The sequence below is a fragment of the Pristiophorus japonicus genome, chromosome 3, assembly GCF_044704955.1.
Source record: "Pristiophorus japonicus isolate sPriJap1 chromosome 3, sPriJap1.hap1, whole genome shotgun sequence".
Taxonomy (NCBI): domain Eukaryota; kingdom Metazoa; phylum Chordata; class Chondrichthyes; family Pristiophoridae; genus Pristiophorus; species Pristiophorus japonicus.
In genome coordinates this window covers 85869542-85887817 of record NC_091979.1, presented here as the reverse complement: position 1 = coordinate 85887817, position 18276 = coordinate 85869542, and the positions used below count along the sequence as shown (strand labels likewise).

Genomic DNA, 18276 nt, shown 5'->3' with positions numbered 1-18276 from the left:
TTTCCAGCTATCTATCAAGTATTAGAGGTAGGTGCACATAACTGTTAGCTGCTTAGTTTTAAGTTCATTGATATGTCTCTGCCTTTCCTTTTAACTAACAGGTTTGGCTATGTGGTGGACAATTGGAAATTCTGCCATGTTCTGTAGTAGGTCATGTCTTTCGCACCAAAAGCCCCCATACTTTCCCCAAAGGTACTCAAGTGATAGCCCGCAACTTGGTCCGCCTGGCAGAAGTATGGATGGATGACTACAAACACTTATTTTACAGAAGAAATCAACAAGCAATGCAGATGTCTAAAGAGGTAGGTGACATTACAAAAATGAGTGCTTACAGAACACCGTTAAATTATAGCAGTTTATAAAGATTTGCCTACCAACTGTTTTTAAGCTTTATTCGTTATTTGGGTTTGGAATTGTTCTCAAATAAAACAGGTAAAACAAATACTTTGAAAAATGTTTAATTCGTCTATTATCAAAAGTACATGTTCTTAATAAAATTACTCTGTTTGATCTTTTGCTCTGGAAATTAAATTCAAAACATGCTGTTTGAAGAGAATATAATTGTTGATAGCAACAGTAATAATGTAGGTCTAGCTTGTTTTTGGGATCTGTGCATGTTTTTGTTGGCAAATATTTTAACTTTTTAAAGTTTCAAATAAGTGCATAACTGCAGCTAACTACATTTTTGCAGAATACTATAATTTCTGTAGCATCACAGCCTTGATTCATACTTTAATTCTTGTATTTTAGTAGCAATCCATTTTGGTTAGAAAATTCAATAAAATGTTTAAAATGTTATTTATTCATTCACTGGATATGGGCGTCGCTGGCAAGGCCAGAATTTATTGCCCATCCCTTTATTCATTCACTGGATGTGGGCACCACTGACACGGCAGAATTTATTGCCCATCCCTAATTGCCTTTGAGAAGGTGGTGGTGAGCTGTTGCCTTGAACTGCTGAAGTCTGTGGTGAAAATACTCCTACATTGCTGTTTAAGTAGGAAACTCCATGATTTTGACCCAGCGACAATGAAGGAATGGCAATATGGGCTCAAGTTTCGGCTCGAGTTGCTCCTATTTTTTTTGAGCAACTAGTTTAGAATGGAGCATCTTAGAAATTGCAATTCTCAGCATTTAGTTTGCTCCAATTCTAGTGATTTAGAATAGTTTTGTTTTAGAGCAGTTTTTTTTTTCAAAAGTGGGCGTGTCCAGCCACTTGCGCCTGTTTTGCAAGTTTAGGCAGCGAAAACTTACTCCAAACTAACTTAGAATGGAGTGAGTGTAGATTTTTGTATGCTCAGAAAAACCTTGCCTACACTTTATAAATTAGGCGCAGGGAGCGAGAGATATGGGGGGGTGGTGGGGGGAAGGGAAGTTAGAATTAAGTTAGGGAATTTTACAAGCATTTAACACTTCTCTTCTAAAATAAAGAGCTATCATGAATAATAAATAAATCAAATAAAAAAATAAATTACATTTTCCTACCTCTCTGAAGCAGCAGCAGCAGGCACCGAGCTATGAGATGCTGGCCGTTCGGCCAGGGCATGGGAGCGGCGTGAGATGAGGGAGAGCGACTTCCAAAGAGCCTGACAGCAGCAGGCACTGAGCTGCGGAAAGAAGTTCGGCCAGGGATTAAGGGCAGCATGAGATGAGAGCGACGTTAGTAGAGCCCAGCAGCAGCAGGCTCCGAGCTGCGAAGATGAGTTCGGCCAGGGGATAGGGGAGGCGTGCAAAGCTCCGGGAGGGATGGAGAGCCAGCCAGCCAGCAAGTTTAAAAGTTTAATTTGTACTTCAAGTATGGGTGCTGCATTATCAACACCACGGATTATGCAATGGTTCTCCATCAATGGTGCAAGAGGGAGGGATTCAAATTCCTGGGACATTGGAACCGGTTTTGGGGGAGGTGGGACCAGTACAAACTGGACGGTCTGCAACTGGGCAGGACTGGAACCAATGTCCTAGGGGGAGTATTTGCTAGTGCTGTTGGGGAGGGGTTAAACTAATATGGCAGGGGGATGGGAACCTATGCAGGGAGACAGAGGGAAGTAGAATGGGGGCAGAAGCAAAAGATAGAAAGAAGAAAAGTAAAAGTGGAGGGCAGAGAAACCCAAGGCAAAAATAAAAAAGGGCCACATTACAGCAAAATTCTAAAGGGGCAAAGTGTGTTTTAAAAAAAAAAAAAAGCCTGAAGGCTCTGCGCCTCAATGCAAGGAGTATACGTAATAAAGGGTATCCAGGGGTATTCAACATTTAGGAAGGATAGACAGAAATGAAAAGGAGGTGGGGTGGCATTGCTGGTTAAAGAGGAAATTAATACAATAGTAAGAAAGGACATTAGCTTGAATGATGTGGAATCGGTATGGGTGGAGCTATGGAATACCAAGGGGCAGAAAACGCGAGTGGGAGTTGTGTACAGACCACCAAACAGTAGTAGTGAGGTTGGGGGACAGCATCAAACAAGAAATTAGGGATGCATGCAATAAAGGTACAGCAGTTATCATGGGTGACTTTAATCTACATATTGATTGGGCTAACCAAACTGGTAGCAATGCAGTGGAGAGGAATTCCTGGAGTGTATAAGGGATGCTTTTCTGGAGCAATATGTCGAGGAACCAGCTAGGGAACTGGCCATCCTAGACTGGGTGATGTGTAATGAGAAAGGACTAATTAGCAATCTTGTTGTGCGAGGCCCCTTGGGGAAGAGTGAACATAACATTGTAGAATTCTTTATTAAGATGAAGAGTGACAGTTAATTCAGAAATTAGGGTCCTGAACTTGAGGAAAGGTAACTTCGATGGTTTGAGGCGTGAATTGGCTAGAATAGATTGGCAAATGATACTTAAAGGGTTGACGGTGGATAGGCAATGGCAAGAATTTAAGGATCACATGGATGAACTTCAGCAATTGTACATCCCTGTCGAGAGTAAAAATAAAACGGGGAAGGTGGCTCAACCGTGGCTAACAAGGGAAATTAAGGATAGTGTTAAATCCAAGGAAGAGGCATATAAATTGGCCAGAAAAAGCAACAAACCTGAGGACTGGGAGAAATTTAGAATTCAGCAGAGGAGGGCAAAGGGTTTAATTAAGAGGGGGAAAATAGAGTACGAGAAGAAGCTTGCCGGGAACATAAAAACTGACTGCAAAAGCTTCTATAGATAAGTGAAAAGAAAAAGATTACTGAAGACAAACGTAGGTCCCTTGCAGTCGGATTCAGGTGAATTTCTAATGGAGAACAAAGAAATGGCAGACCAATTGAACAAATACTTTGATTCTGTCTTCACGAAGGAAGACACAAATAACCTTCCGGAAGTACTAGGGGACCGAGGGTCTAGTGAGAAGGAAGAACTGAAGGATATCCTTATTAGGTGGGAAATTGTGTTAGGGAAATTGATGGGATTGAAGGCCGATAAATCCCCGGGCCTGATAGTCTGCATCCCAGAATACTTAAGGAAGTGGTCCTAGAAATAATGGATGCATTGGTGATCATTTTCCAACAGTCTATCGACTCTGGATCAGTTCCTATGGACTGGAGGGTAGCTAATGTTGCCCTCCCTTTTTAAAAAGTGGCATGAGAGAAAGCAGGTAATTATAGACCGGTCAGCCTGACATCAGTAGTGGGGAAAATGTTGGAATCAATTATTAAGGATGAAATAGCAGCGCATTTGGAAAGCAGTGACAGGATCGGTCCAAGTCAGCATGGATTTATGAAAGGGAAATCATGCTTGAAAAATCTTCTGGAATTTTTTGAGGATGTAATGGTAGAGTGGACAAGGGAGAACCAGTGGATGTGATGTATTTGGACTATCAAAAGGCTTTTGACAAGGTCCCACACAAGAGATTAGTGTGCAAAATCAAAGCACATGGTATTGGGGGTAATATACTGACGTGGATAGAGAACTGTTTGGCAGATGGGAAGAGAGTCGGGAAAAACGGGTCCTTTTCAGAATGGCAGGCAGTGACTAGTGGAGTGCCGCACGACTCACTATTGGTACCCCAGCTCTTTACAATATACATCAATGATTTGGATGAAGGAATTGACTGTAATATCTCCAAGTTTGCAGGTGACATTAAACTGGGTGACGGTGTGAGCTGTGAGGGGGACGCTAAGAGGCTGCAGGATGACTTGGACAGGTTAGGTGAGTGGGCCAATGCATGGCAGATGCAGTATAATGTGGATAAATGTGAAGTTATCCACTTTGGGGGCAAAAATGCGAAGACAGAATATTATCTGAATGGCGGCAGATTAGGAAAAGGGGAGGTGCAACGAGACCTGGGTGTCATGGTTCATCAGTCATTGAAGGTTGGCATGCAGGTACAGCAGGCGGTGAAGAAGACAAATGGTATGTTGGCCTTCATAGCAAGGGGATTTGAGTGTAGGAGCAGGGAGGTCTTACTGCAGTTGTACAGGGCATTAGTGAGGCCTCACCTGGAATATTGTGTTCAGTTTTGGTCTGCTAATCTGAGGAAGGACGTTCTTGTTAATGGAGTGCAGCGAAGGTTCACCAGACTGATTCCAGGGATGGCTGGACTGTCATATGAGGAGAGACTGGATCAACTGGGCCTTTATTCACTGGAGTTTAGAAGGATGAGAGGGGATCTCATAGAAACGTATAAGATTCTGACGGGACGGGACAGGAGAGGTTAGATGCGGGAAGAATGTTCCCGATGTTGAAGTCCAGAACCAGGGGACATAGCCTTAGGATAAGTGGTATGCCATTTAGGACTGAGATGAGGAGAAACTTCTTCACTCAGAGTTGTTAATCTGTGGAATTCCCTGCCGCAGAGAGTTGTTGATGCCAGTTCATTGGATATATTCAAGAGGGAGTTCGATTATAGCCTTACAGCTAAAGGGATCAAGGGGTTTGGAGAGAAAGCAGGAAAGGGGTACTGAGGGGATGATCAGCCATGATCTTATTGAATGGCGGTGCAGGCTCGAAGGGCCAAATGGCCTACTCCTGCACCTATTTTCTATGTTTCCATTACCTTGGTGATAGTTACAGTTAAAGTTGATTTATGTTACGTTTAATGTTCCCTTTCATGGTATGGGCTCGCCAGTGTTTAACATTACATCTATCTGAAGACAATGCACAAAAATGTTACGTTAAATAATTTTTAATGTTAATGAGGATTTTTTTCTTAATTCAAAAACATAACCCAACACAACAGTACCCTCGACCCCCACCCCAAATTTTGAACATTTTAACATCACAGTAAATAACAATAAATACAACAAAAATTTTAATATGCTCCCCCCTCCCCCAAACCATCCCAACATTGGAAAACTTGAAAACAACAACAACAGCAAACAATTTAAACAACTACCCTAATAAACCACCCACCCAACAGGCAACATTTTTTTAAAGTAAACATGCAACAACTCCCTCCCTCCTCCATCCCTCTCTCCATCCCTACCTGTGGCCACACCCCTCCTTTCCTTTCCCCTCCGGGTCTTTACCCCACTTCTTCCCCTTCCCCTACCAACTCCAAGCCGCTTTGCTGCAGTGCACATTGAGTGCTGCTTCGGTGGGGGGGATGACAGCAGATCTGTTCTTTGGGCCAATGATGGAGAGGAAACGTCCTCCGAGCCAGAAGCAACAGCTTCCTCCTGGCTCGCATGTGTTTCTGGCAAGGTTGTTGCGGCACCTTGGGGTGCAGTGCCGGATTCCGGGGACACTCCTAACCCTCTGGCACCTGTGTTCCTGGCTATTATCTCCAGGGCCACCGGTATCCGTGTCATCCTCTTGTGCATGGATAAGGTGGCCATCTGTTGAGATATACCGCCCATTGCCTCGAGGAGCTCTTGACCTATTTTAATGCTCCTCCTGGACAAATTAACCATGTCCACGCTCAGATCTACCAATTGTGGAGCAGTCCTACTGCGCCGAACCAACCTCCGCAGAGTTGGCGCCGGCATGGAGTCACTCTGGGTGCCCTGCGGCAAAAAGTGCTTGGCCCTGCTACCCCCATGGTTGAGGAGGACATGGCTGCTGGAATACTGGATGCTACTGATGTAGCCTCCTCCTCCACCTCTTCACCATCCTCAGTGGGCAGGATGGGCGAGATACATGCCTCTTCGCCCGCAGAAACGATGGCAACTGCACGATCCTGAGGTAGCTGCGGTTCCTGAAAGGCCTGCTACACTCTCGGCTGAGCTAGAAAACATAAATGAGTTAATTACATGGGAATGCAAACGCTACAAGGCATATGCATGAGAGCAACACTAGTGGTATAAAAATAATGACAGACATCACATTTAATGAGCATCATGATACTACAAAATCTGCATTACAATGATTTTCATGATCCCATCATTAATTACATAACATTGATGATACGATGTATTTTATTGATGCAATCATATATTATACGGATATGAGTGAATGTGGCATTAATTTACTTTACACCACCCAATGGGTTATACTCTACTCACGTGGCGTAAGGACAGGTTCCAATACAGCAAGAGTGGCCAACTGGTTGTGGATACCCACAAATGCCAGCGCCCGCACCTCAATGTTAGTCAGCTCGCTAAGGACCGCTGGGCCGCCACCCGTGCGCTGCTGCTTGGCCCTATTCGAAAGTTTCATCTGCAAAAGGTGACAACAGCATGGCATGGTATAAGATCATTGCTAGGTATGTTACAGATACTGATACAACAGATAGCACATTACTGACAGATATCATGTTATAATTATAATAATAATAATTATTATGCAACACAACACACATGGTAGTCCACCGCAAACATAGGTTTGGATTAAATGATTACCGGTCTAACTGTACTACATCAGATCTGAATTTAAATTCATCATTGCATCATTACAATTACAATTATATAAATAAATGTAATACTCTTCCGGAACCAACAAGGTTGTTCCAGCATTTGCGGCACTGGTTCGGTTCATGGACCTCGTGTCACCGGCGACACCACTTCGGCGATCTCCGTCCATATTCGCTGATATTCCTTTGGGGGTTGGTTTCCCATAACCACCCCGGGTCAATTGGGCCCAACAAGTTTCTACCTCGTGGACGAGGGCAGCATTGGCCTCATCAGAAAACCGCTTTGCATGCCTTCTGCAACCCATCTCCTCTCCCACCTCACCCAGATCGCTGCCTTCACCCACCTCCTCCACCTCTATCACATCACCTAGCACTTTCTCCATGTGCTCCATTGTTTAGTTTTAATTATCAATTATTTTCTGTCAAATATCAATCACTCAATACCAGCATTCAAAACAAAACCTCTCTCTCTCTCTCTCTCTCTCTCTCTCTCTCTCTCTCCTGCACATGTGCAGATGACCCCTGACCTCCTGAAACGTGGGAAAATACCTTTGCTATAGACGCCGGCCTTTTACGATAGAAAAAAACTGAAAAAACCGCTAACGCCCATTTCATATCTCTCCCGCAAACGCCCAAATTATAAAGTGGAAAATAGTGGGTTTGAAAATAGGCGATATTCCGACGATAACAAAAACCAATATAAACGTTAACGCTAAAATATCGCCCACTTTTGGACACTACCCTTGTTCCGCCTACTACAGCCTCCATCTTCACACTTGAGTCCAAGAGGCGCATACTAGAACGTATATTGTGCACAACTGGTTCAGCCATTCATTGCCAGATCTGACTGAAAAACATCAACCACATATAGGCACTGTTCTTCTCTGATAATATTGCTCTTTACTCCAGGATCATCCTGAAATGAAGGCAAAGATAACCCCCAGGGTTCTTTTCCCCACTAACTGTTTCCTTAATCCTCTTTCCCCTGCCCCCTCCACCTTTGCCTCCAAAAATAAGTTCAAGGAGCTCATGGATTACTTCGGCTCCTGCCACAAATTCCATTACCTCACCACCGATTCCATCTCCCTCCCTGGCCACTGTCTTGGCCTGAACCAGACGAGAATCATCGAATGGTTACAGCGCAGAGGGAGACCATTCGGCCCATCGAGCCCATGCCAGCTCTCTGCGACAACACTTCTTCGGCTAGTCCTAGTCCCCTGCCCTTTCCCCGTAGCCTCGCAAATTTTTTTTCTTCAGTTGCTTATCCAATTCCCTTTTGAAAGCAACGATTGAGTTTGCCCTCACCACCCTTCAAGGCAGTGCATTCCAAATCCGAACCACTCGCTGCGTGAAAAGGTTTTCCCTCATGTCACCTTTGGTTCTTTTACCAATCACCTTAAATCTGTGACCTCTCGTTCTTGACCCTTCCACCAACGGAAACAGTTTCTCCATCATTACAACAGTGACTGCACTCCAAAAGTACTTAATTGGCTGTAAAGCGCTTTGAGACGTTTGGTGGTCGTGAAAGGCGCTATATAAATGCAATCTTTTTCTTTCCTCTCCTTCCCTCCACCAAATCTCCTCTCAACCTTCTCTGCTCCAAGGGAAACCACTATTTGCTATCTCGTCATCCTTTTTGACCCTGAACGGAGCTTCTGCCCCCATGTCTTCTTTGTCACAAAGATTGCCTATTTCCACCTCCATACATTGCTTGTGCCCATCTGCTGTTGAAACCCTTATTCATGCTTTTGTAACCTCCAGACTAGACTGTTCCATGGCTTCCCTGGTAGGCCTCCCAGCTTCCACCCTCCAAGCTCATCTAAAATTCTGCTGCCCGTATCCTAACTTGCACTAAGTCCAGTTCACCCATCACCTTTGTGCTTGCTGACCTACATTGACTCCCAGTCTACCTATACCTCAATTTTAAATTTTTCAAGTTTAAATCACTCCATGGCCTCACCCTTTCCCTATCACTGTAACCTATTCCAGCCCTACAACCCTCTGTGATTTCTGTGTTCCTCCAACTCTGGCCTCTTGCGCATACCCCACTCAATTTGTCCCATCATTAGCAGCTGTACCTTCAGCCAACCAGGCCCTAAGCTCTGGAATTTCCTCCCTATAGCTCACCACCCCTCTTTCCTCCTTTAGGACTCTCCTTAAAACTTACCTCTTTGACTAAACTTCAGCCACCTCTCCTGATCAATGTTCTCTCTAAGCTGCACGACCGGACAGTCATGGGGAAAGGTCCTGCGCAGGTTGCTCACTGGCTTTTACATTGTAAATAGCGCGCGTGTGCAGAAATTTAAAGGGACTATGTATTAAAAAAACACAGGCCCTGCAGAACAAAGTGTAGCTTACAGGGAACAATGCTCCTAATATCTCCTTTTTTGGCTCGGGGTCTGATTATGCTTTTGTGTAGCACCTTGGGACATTTTCCTAAATTGAAGATGCTATATAAATGCAAGTTGGTGCTGTTGCATACAATGGTAAACTCAAAATACACAATAAATTCTACAGGCAGTTAGCCCAGCAAGTAAAACCATATAGTGCTGCTGAACCATAATGTAACACATTCTTAAAAAATATAGGAGATCTCTCTAATACTGCCAAAAACCAAAACACAGAAGTTATCTAAATTCAAACATAGTAAAGTCTAACAAAGAAAAAGGGCCATGCTTTGCTACAGCAATTTAATTTGGAATATCTTAGTAATCATAAATGCATTCTGGGGATTAAATTGGATAACCCCCAAAAACCATCATCAACATCATCATAGGCAGTCCCTCTGAGTCGAGGAGGACTTGCTTCCACTTTAAAAGTGAGTTCTCGGGTGACTAAGACTAAGGAATCCAATACAGGATCTACAATCTCTGTCACAGATAGGGCAGATAGTGGTTAAAGGAAAGGGTGGTCGGGGAGCCTGGGTTGATGCACGTTCCTTCCACTGTCCACGCTTAGTTTCTGCTTGTTCTTGGCGATGGGACTCGAGGTACTCGGCGCTCTCCTGATCGCTGCTCTTCCACTTTGGGCAGTCGTGGACCAGGGATTACCAGGGGTCGGTGGGGATGTTGCACTTTATCAGAGGCTTTGAGGATGTCCTTAAAGCATTTCCTCTGCCCACCTGGGGCTTGCCTGCCGTGTCGAAGCTCCACGTAGAGCGCTTGCTTTGGGAATCTCGTGTCGGGCTGCGGACGATGTGGCCCGCCCAACGGAGCTGATCGAGCGTGGTCAATGCTTCGATGCTGGGGATGTTGGCCTGAGCGATGTTGGTGCATCTGTCCTGCCAATGGATTTGCAGGATCTTGCGGAGGCAGCACTGGTGGTACTTCTCCAGCATTTTGATGTCTCTGCTGTATATAGTCCACGTCTCTGAGCAATATAGGAGGGCGGGTATCACTATTGCCCTGTAGACATGTGAACAGCGAGTGAAATATGATCATGTGCATAATGATAACGTGAACCATTCTTACCTTGACAGTACTCAGTCACATCTTTTAGCTTCCATATGGTGCTCACGCATCTAACAGGAGGGGTTCCAACTGGAATCTTTGGATTCGAGTTGAAGTAAATGTTGGTCCCTTAGATGAGAAGGGGGATTTAATAATGGGAAATGTGGAAATGGCTGAGACCTTAAACAATTATTTTGCTTCGGTCTTCACAGTGGAAGAAACAAAAACCATGCCAAAAATTGCTGGTCACGGGAACGTGGGAAGGGAGGACCTTGAGATAATCACTATCACTAGGGGTGTAGTGCTGGACAGGCTAATGGGACTCAAGGTCGACAAGTTCCCTGGTCCTGATGAAATGCATCCCAGGGTATTAAAAGAGATGGCGGAAGTTATAGCAGATGCATTTGTTATAATCGACCAAAATTCTCTGGACTCTGGGGAGGTACCATCGGATTGGAAAGCAGCTAATGTAACGCCTCTGTTTAAAAAAGGGGGCAGACAAAAGGCAGGTAACTATAGGCCGGTTAGTTTAACATCTGTAGTGGGGAAAATGCTTGAAACTATCATTAAGGAAAAAATAGCGGGACATCTAGATAAGAATAGTGCAATCAAGCAGATGCAACATGGATTCATGAAGGGGAAATAATGTTTAACTAATTTACTGGAATTCTTTGAGGCTATAACGAGCATGGTGGATAGAGGTGTACCGATGGATGTGGTGTATTTAGATTTCCAAAAGGCATTCGATAAGGTTCCACACAAAAGGTTACTTTAGAAGATAAAGGTACGCAGAGTCAGAGGAAATGTATTAGCATGTATCGAGAATTGGCTGGCTAACAGAAAGCAGAGAGTCGGGATAAATGGGTCCTTTTCGGGTTGGAAATCGGTTGTTAGTGGTGTGCCACAGGGATCGGTGCTGGGACCACAACTGTTTACAATATACATAGATGACCTGGAAGAGGGGACAGAGTGTAGTGTAACAAAATTTGCAGATGACACAAAGATTAGTGGGAAAGCGGGTTGTGTAGAGGACACAGAGAGGCTGCAAAGAGATTTAGATAGGTTAAGCGAATGTGCTAAGGTTTGGCGATGGAATACAATGTCAGAAAATGTGAGTTCATCCACCATGGGGAAAAAAACAGTAAAAGGGAATATTATTTGAATGGGGAGAAATTACAACATGCTGCGGTGCAGAGGGACCTGGGGGTCCTTGTGCATGAATCCCAAAAAGTTAGTTTGCAGGTGCAGCAGGTAATCAGGAAGGCGAATGGAATGTTGGCCTTCATTGCGGGAGGGATGGAGTACATAAGCAGGGAGGTCCTGCTGCAACTGTACAGGGTATTGGTGAGGCCGCCCCTTGAGTACTGCGTGCAGTTTTGGTCACCTTACTTAAGGAAGGATATACTAGCTTTGGAGAGGGTACAGAGACGATTCACTAGGCTGATTCTGGAGGTGAGGGGGGGTTACCTTATGATGATAGATTGAGTAGACTGGGTCTTTACTCGTTGGAGTTCAGAAGGATGATGGGTGATCTTCTAGAAACATTTAAAATAATGAAAGGGATAGACAAGATAGAGGCAGAGAGGTTATTTCCACTGGTTGGCGAGACTAGAACTAGGGGGCACAGCCTCAAAATACGGGGGAGCCAATTTAAAACCAAGTTGAGAAGGAATTTCTTCTCCCAGAGGGTTGTGAATCTGTGGAATTCTCTGCCCAAGGAAGCAGTAGAAGCTAGCTCATTGAATGTATTCAAATCACAGATAGATAGATTTTTAACCAATAAGGGAATTGAGGGTTATGGGGAGCGGGCGGGTAAGTGGAGCTGAGTCCACGGCCAGATCAGCCATGATCTTCTTGAATGGTGGAGCAGGCTCAAGGGGCTAGATGGCCTCCTCATGTTCCTAATTCTTATGTTCTTATGTTCTAAGATGATGACACTCAATTCCTCAGAGGAAGATGCACTGTCATAGGACTCATACTCACTTCAGTGGGACTAGTAAGGGAGATAGTTGGGTTTACACCTGGTGATTCATTTATCAAAAGTGAGCTGAGTAGATGGTGGAGACAGGGACAGCAGTGGAGAGCCCACATCAAAGGCCGCAGGATACTCCAAGCTCTGCTCAGCTGGATGCTGTTCCTTGGGGTCCGTCGACTAACTGGATACTTCTGGAGCAGTAGCAGAAAGTGTGCAATGTACTGACAGGCATTCCAGCCGCACCATGCAAGCTTGCAGAGAGATTGAAAGATCTGTCTTGAACATAAATGGCATGATGTACATAAGAAATAGGAGCAGGAGTCTGCCACCTGGCCCCTTGAGCCTGCTGCGTCATTTACTAAGATTACAGCTGATCTGATCATGGACACAGCTCCACTTCCCTGCCCGCTCCCCATAACCCTTTATTCCCTTATCGCTCAAATATCTGTCTAGCTCCGTCTTAAATATATTCAATGACCCAGCCTCCACAGCTCTCTGGGGCAGAGAATTCCATAAATTTACAACCATCTGAGAAGAAATTCCTCCTTATCTCAGTTTTAAATGGGCGGCCCCTTATTTTGAGACTATGTCCCTAGTTTTAATTTCCCCTGAGTGGAAATATCCTCTCTGCATCCACCTTGTCGAGTCCCCTCATTACCTTATTTGTTTCAATAAGATCACCACTCATTCTTCTGAGCTCCAATGAATATAAGCCCAACCTATCTTCATAAGTCAACCCCCTCATCTCCGGAATCAACCTAGTGAACCTTCTCTGAACTGCTACTGCTTCCTTAATAATGGACTCCAGCATATTCCCAACGACAGATGTTAGGCTAACTGGTCTATAGTTTCCTGCTTTTTGTCTGCCTCCTTTTTTTAAATGTAGCTCTTTGCGATGGTGTCTGTGTCCACGGAAAGAGTGGCCGTGTGCATGGAGCATTAAACGCTGCAATCACGAATGCATGCAGACCTTCACCAATGGCTTGCACACTATGAATGGCATCTTAAGTAGGATGAATGATACCCTAGCCTTGGCTGTCCAGTGTGCCACTGATTTTCAGAAAAGTGCTCTCCAGCTGTTGCTCCCAGGGAAGTGCTGAATGATGGTGAAAGGGGACATGGAAGTGGGGACTCTGCTCAAAGTGCTTCCACTTCTCACCCGTTGCCATCCCTCGTCAGTACCCCGCATGCTGCCTCATATCCTGATAGCTGAGTCTAGCCTGCAGGTGCAGGTGAAGCAGTCTTTGGCGGTGCCCTCAGGGGACATCGACCAAGAGCATCTCAGCGATCTGAGCAGTCTGCCTCTACCTCGGCTGAAGCCACACAAGGAAGAGTAAAGATTTGTAGTTACATTGCCCGCATCACCTTCTGTCTCTTCTTGCTCCTCCTCCTCCTCCTCTTCCTCATGATTCTGAAGAGGCTCTGTGCTCTGCACCTTGTTGCTCCTGCAGGTCCAAACCTCGCTGATGCGCAATGTTGTGCAGACCGCAGCTCCCCACGACCATTCTGGAGACCCTGGCTGGTGCATGCTGGAAGATACCTCCAGATCCGTCCAGGCACCTGAAGCACATCTTCAGCATGCCGATGGCTTATTCGATGTTTCTGGTGCTTATATGGCATTCATTGTATTGCTCCTGCGCCTCATTTCTTGGTTTTCTGAGAGGTGTCATCAGCCATGTTTTAAGTGGGTATCCCTTGTCTCGAGCAGCCAGTTGGTAATTCTGCTTCCAAGTGCGAGGACATTTGGGAGGGTGGACTGCCGCAGGACGAAAGCATCATGGCAGCTGCCGGGAATCTTGAGCACACCTGCATAATGATATTTTTGTAGTTGCACACCAGCTACACATTGATGTATTGGAAGCCCACGTCATTGACGAACAATCCTGGGTGATTTGTAAATGCCTTAATTAGCATATGTAGTCGATAACTCCCTACACCTGTGGGATGGCAGCAGAGCAGCAACTCGAGTGCCCACTCATTCTGACTGGTGTCATCGCAGGTGAAGTTAACCTAATTGACAGTCAATGTTTCCTGTCAGCTGCGCAGCACGCGAGACCCCAAGCAGCCGACTTGCTGGCTTTTCAGTGCAAAATGTGTGCATGCGCAGTAATGGTGCTGCGCAGTGCCAAACAAAATTACAGGGGACATTGTTCCTTTGCCAGGACCGGCAACAATCAGTCAACCGTCTTATGCATTTGTACTCTGCCGACTGCAAGATCCTGCAAATGTCTCCGGATGAACCTTGGAAGGATCCAGAACAAAAAAATTGAGGGCAGTGGCGACTTGATAGCCACTGGTGAAGTGTGGCCACCAGGTCCAGTTGGTAGCAGGTCTTATTCCAGCAGGCTTCAAATGTCTGCTACCACTTGACGTGACACCCTGAGCCTCCTGAGACACTGATGTTCCGACATGTCAAGGAAGCTTATCCTCTGGCTATAGACCCTGTCTGCCAAGTATGGCCTCCTGCAAGCTGCACCTCTCTGCTGATCCCCATCTCTTATATGGAGCTGCAGGTCTGTGAGCAGCAGGTGGTTGCTGATGCAGGTGCTGGTGGTGGTCAGCTTGGTCCTCATTTGAGGTCCAAAGGCACAGTGTAAGTGACACCCATGTTGATATGATATATCAGAGCTCCAAAATGCAGATCAGACCTCCTTAACCTCAAGTGTGCAAAGTTAACTTTTCAGCATAAGTACTGTGAATCAACCCTTTCACACAAGTAGGTAAGACAGCAGTTGTGAGTACTAACTACTTATTGGCATATTTTCCTGTCCCCCTCAGTTACCGTTTTCTTCTTTCCTTGCTTTCACTGGCGAATTCCAGGAAGCCCGTGGAGCCAAAGTTGAACTCCAAAACCCATGTTAATAACACTGTAATTGAGCGATTAACTTTGAAATTCACAACCTGCTTCTCCTGAGAGGCTGCATGCGAACAATTCAAACTCTGCAGTTAAATGCGGAAGGCGGTGGGTTGGAGCTGGATTCCCGACGCGCTCGATGGTTTTGAATGGGAACCTTTATTACTGGCTGGAAAATAGTTGTGTCATTGATAGACATTTTAAAATCAACAGATCTCATATTTTCAAAAAAATATTGTTCGTAAGATTGGCTGCTATAAGATGAATTTTTGAATTATTCGAATACCTGCCAAAAAGTTAAATATTGAACGACTGAAATTAAGAGATTTTCACAGGGTAATGAAGGCGTTAAATTAGAACTTATTTCCTTATTGCAAAGTTTAGAAACTTTCATATTGAGCTTAATCTTTTGAATACTGGAAACTCATTGGATATGATTCATTATCCTTTGGATTGCTGCAAAAGGGATTTTTTTAGTTGGCACATGTACAGAGGAACATGGGGAGAGGAATGGGGGGGAAATTGCGGTCAGCCTGAAATTTTTTAATGAAAATACCTGGTGGTCACTGAGGAACCTACGATTGTGGTTGGAGGCCTTCATTCGCTGTGCAGCGTACGGGGAGATGACTTCTCTATGTGCGGAAATGCTGGAGTCACGTGGGCCTGCACCACCAATCACTAGGTAGTATTCTCATTGATAATAATGGGAACTCCGTTTGTGTGAGTTCCCATTACTATCGATGAGAAAACCTTCCTAAAACAAGAAACACAGCATAATAAATTTAAAAACACCTCACATGTTTAAAATTAATTGTAATTAATGTTTTAGAAAAGAAAATATGTTTTGGAAGTTTTTTTTGTGTTTTAATTGGGTTAAAAATAAACTTGCCTTAATGGACAGGGTTTTTAACATAAAAATGAATGATTAAATATAATTTTTATATGTTTTAAAACGCTTACACTGGTAAAAGTAAGCTATGCTCCTGTTTTTACCAGGAGTAAAAGTTTGAAGGGCATTCGCTGGGCCTGAGTTGGGCAAATAGCCCAATCTCTCCAGCGTGAATGTCCTTCTCCCGGGGATGCGGAGGATCTGTCGAGAGAAATCTTGACAGATCGGAGAAGCCGGTTTTCGACGTATGCTCACTTCGTCCGAAAACAGGCTTTTGTGAAGCCTCGCCGGGTCCGTGCGCAGTTCGTATGGCGAGGCCGGAAATTTCGGCCCATTGTGGTTCAAATCTTCTGTTAGTTAACAGCAGTTTCTTCTGGGTCTTGAGAAGATGACCTGTCAGTCGAAATTGTGGTGGGTGAATTGACCCACTTTTTAAATTTTATCTATTTCTAGTTAGTCAATTTTGAGATGAAACTCATACTGGTGTGAAAAGGTTTTTTAAAATCTAGTTTGAAATAGTTTTAAACAAAGTAATACCATGTATGGTGATAAAAATTGGATCATCTAGCTGTCTTTACGATGTCTTTATGAAATTTCCTTTGTTCTTTGGCAAAACTTTAGTCTGGAAATGGGATTGTGGCTGGCTGCAATGTAATAATCTTAAACACTGTTCACTTAATGAAGAACATTCTGTTAAATGTTCACCTGAGTTATGTGCCCTTTGAATTCATTAAATCTCATCAGCTTATTCATTATTGGATGTTTGACCCAAATTGGTGCTTCATTGATTTATGTCAAGGTCTAGCTGCCGATAACATAGACCATTGCTTATTTCCATGGAACCTTGCAAGAAGCTGTTTTGCGTGAATTGATCCTGATTATAGTAATCTAAAAATGCCTAATTTTCTACTATTGCTGTAGGTTTTTTTTCAAAAAAGATCAATTGAAATGCAGGATTGGCATTGGGTGAACGGAATGGATTCTCAGGTCATTATCCAATTGATTTCTGTGATGGTTTGTTCTGATTCTGAAAAAGCTGCTCTTCCACAAGGTTGCTTCTACATCAAAGGTTCTAATGTATAAATATCAGGCTTAATGACCATTCTTTTAAGTTTCTATTCATTATTGCTTTTAAACATGTGAAAGATGGCTACAGCTCCATAAGTTGCATAAATTCACTACAGACTGTGCTCGACAAAATTTGCTGAGAAAATCTGAAAGAACAAGAGATTCTCGGTCAACCCAGTTATTTTGTTGCATAAATTGCTGATTATGTTGTTTAGTAGCTTGCCTATCGTTTTGCCATATTTGCATTGTTTCATTAAGACAGTATTTTTGCCTGTATAAAGTGGTTTAATGATATTGTCCACTGTTTTGAGATGGTGGGCATCCTGCATATTCTCCAGTATGCAATTTAGTCTGAGTGAGGTTAGTTGTTAGACCATGGTTACACTAACTCAATGTGGCAGAGAATAAAGGTGTCGCTTTCAGCTTATAGGAAACTTGGTCTATCTACAGAATTTGGCAGAAATATTTTTGGTTCCTGCTTCACCCTTGCTGTTAAGAGGCGGGTTGGGTAGGGAGAAGGAGCCATAATTGGAAAGTATAATTCTTCTTCCTAAACAATGGCACAGTTTTTTTTTAAAGTATCTGACTGGACCAACCAGGTTACTGTAATTGACCCTGTAATATAAACGCGCTGTTTCATATGCAGGCAGTAAAGTGAGTGGATTTTCATTTGATCTTTTTGAGCTGCATCTGAACCTGGAGTGAACATTCGGTGTTCTCGCCGACTAATGACAAAATAGAATTATTAGTGCAGTACAACTTGCACTCCATAAATGCTGGTTATGCAGGCACATGTGTTTTTTTTCTGTTTTTTAAAATATATCTGTTATAAACTAGATTGTTCTGGAAAATTGAAAAAAGCTGAGCTTTCATCTGCATTGAATGAAGTATTTTATTAACTTCAGGTAGGTTAGATGTGATTTTAAAAATTATTTTCAGCTAGTTTTCTGTCTGTACAGAAGACAGAACCAGAGTTGAGGTGGTATGAACTTTCATATGCTACTTTTTAGGATGGAGATTGGGAGCTACTTTGACCAACTGTTAGAAATAGCCAAGTTAAGGCTATCTCTGGTCTCTTTAATAATCAGGATCGACTAAATCAATCTAATGGGTATGTTCTGTTTAATCAGAGTTGAAGACGGAATATAACACATTAGTTATACAGCAAAAACATACGACTATGATAAATAGTTGATACCGATCTGATCGGACAAATGACTGGTGTACGTGAGCAGTTCCCTGGCTTGCAGCCCCTTTCTCTTCA

The 18276-nt window shown here is 43.8% G+C and overlaps 1 protein-coding gene across 1 annotated transcript in view; it reads left to right on the top strand.

The window, feature by feature from the left end:
- Window positions 1-18276, top strand: part of galnt3 (UDP-N-acetyl-alpha-D-galactosamine:polypeptide N-acetylgalactosaminyltransferase 3 (GalNAc-T3)) — a 116445-nt gene that overhangs the window by 36327 nt on the left and 61842 nt on the right. Inside the window, exon 7 of the mRNA XM_070874592.1 lies at window positions 102-302. Within this exon, the coding sequence (XP_070730693.1) occupies window positions 102-302 (201 nt within the window). The remainder of the gene's footprint in view (window positions 1-101; window positions 303-18276) is intronic.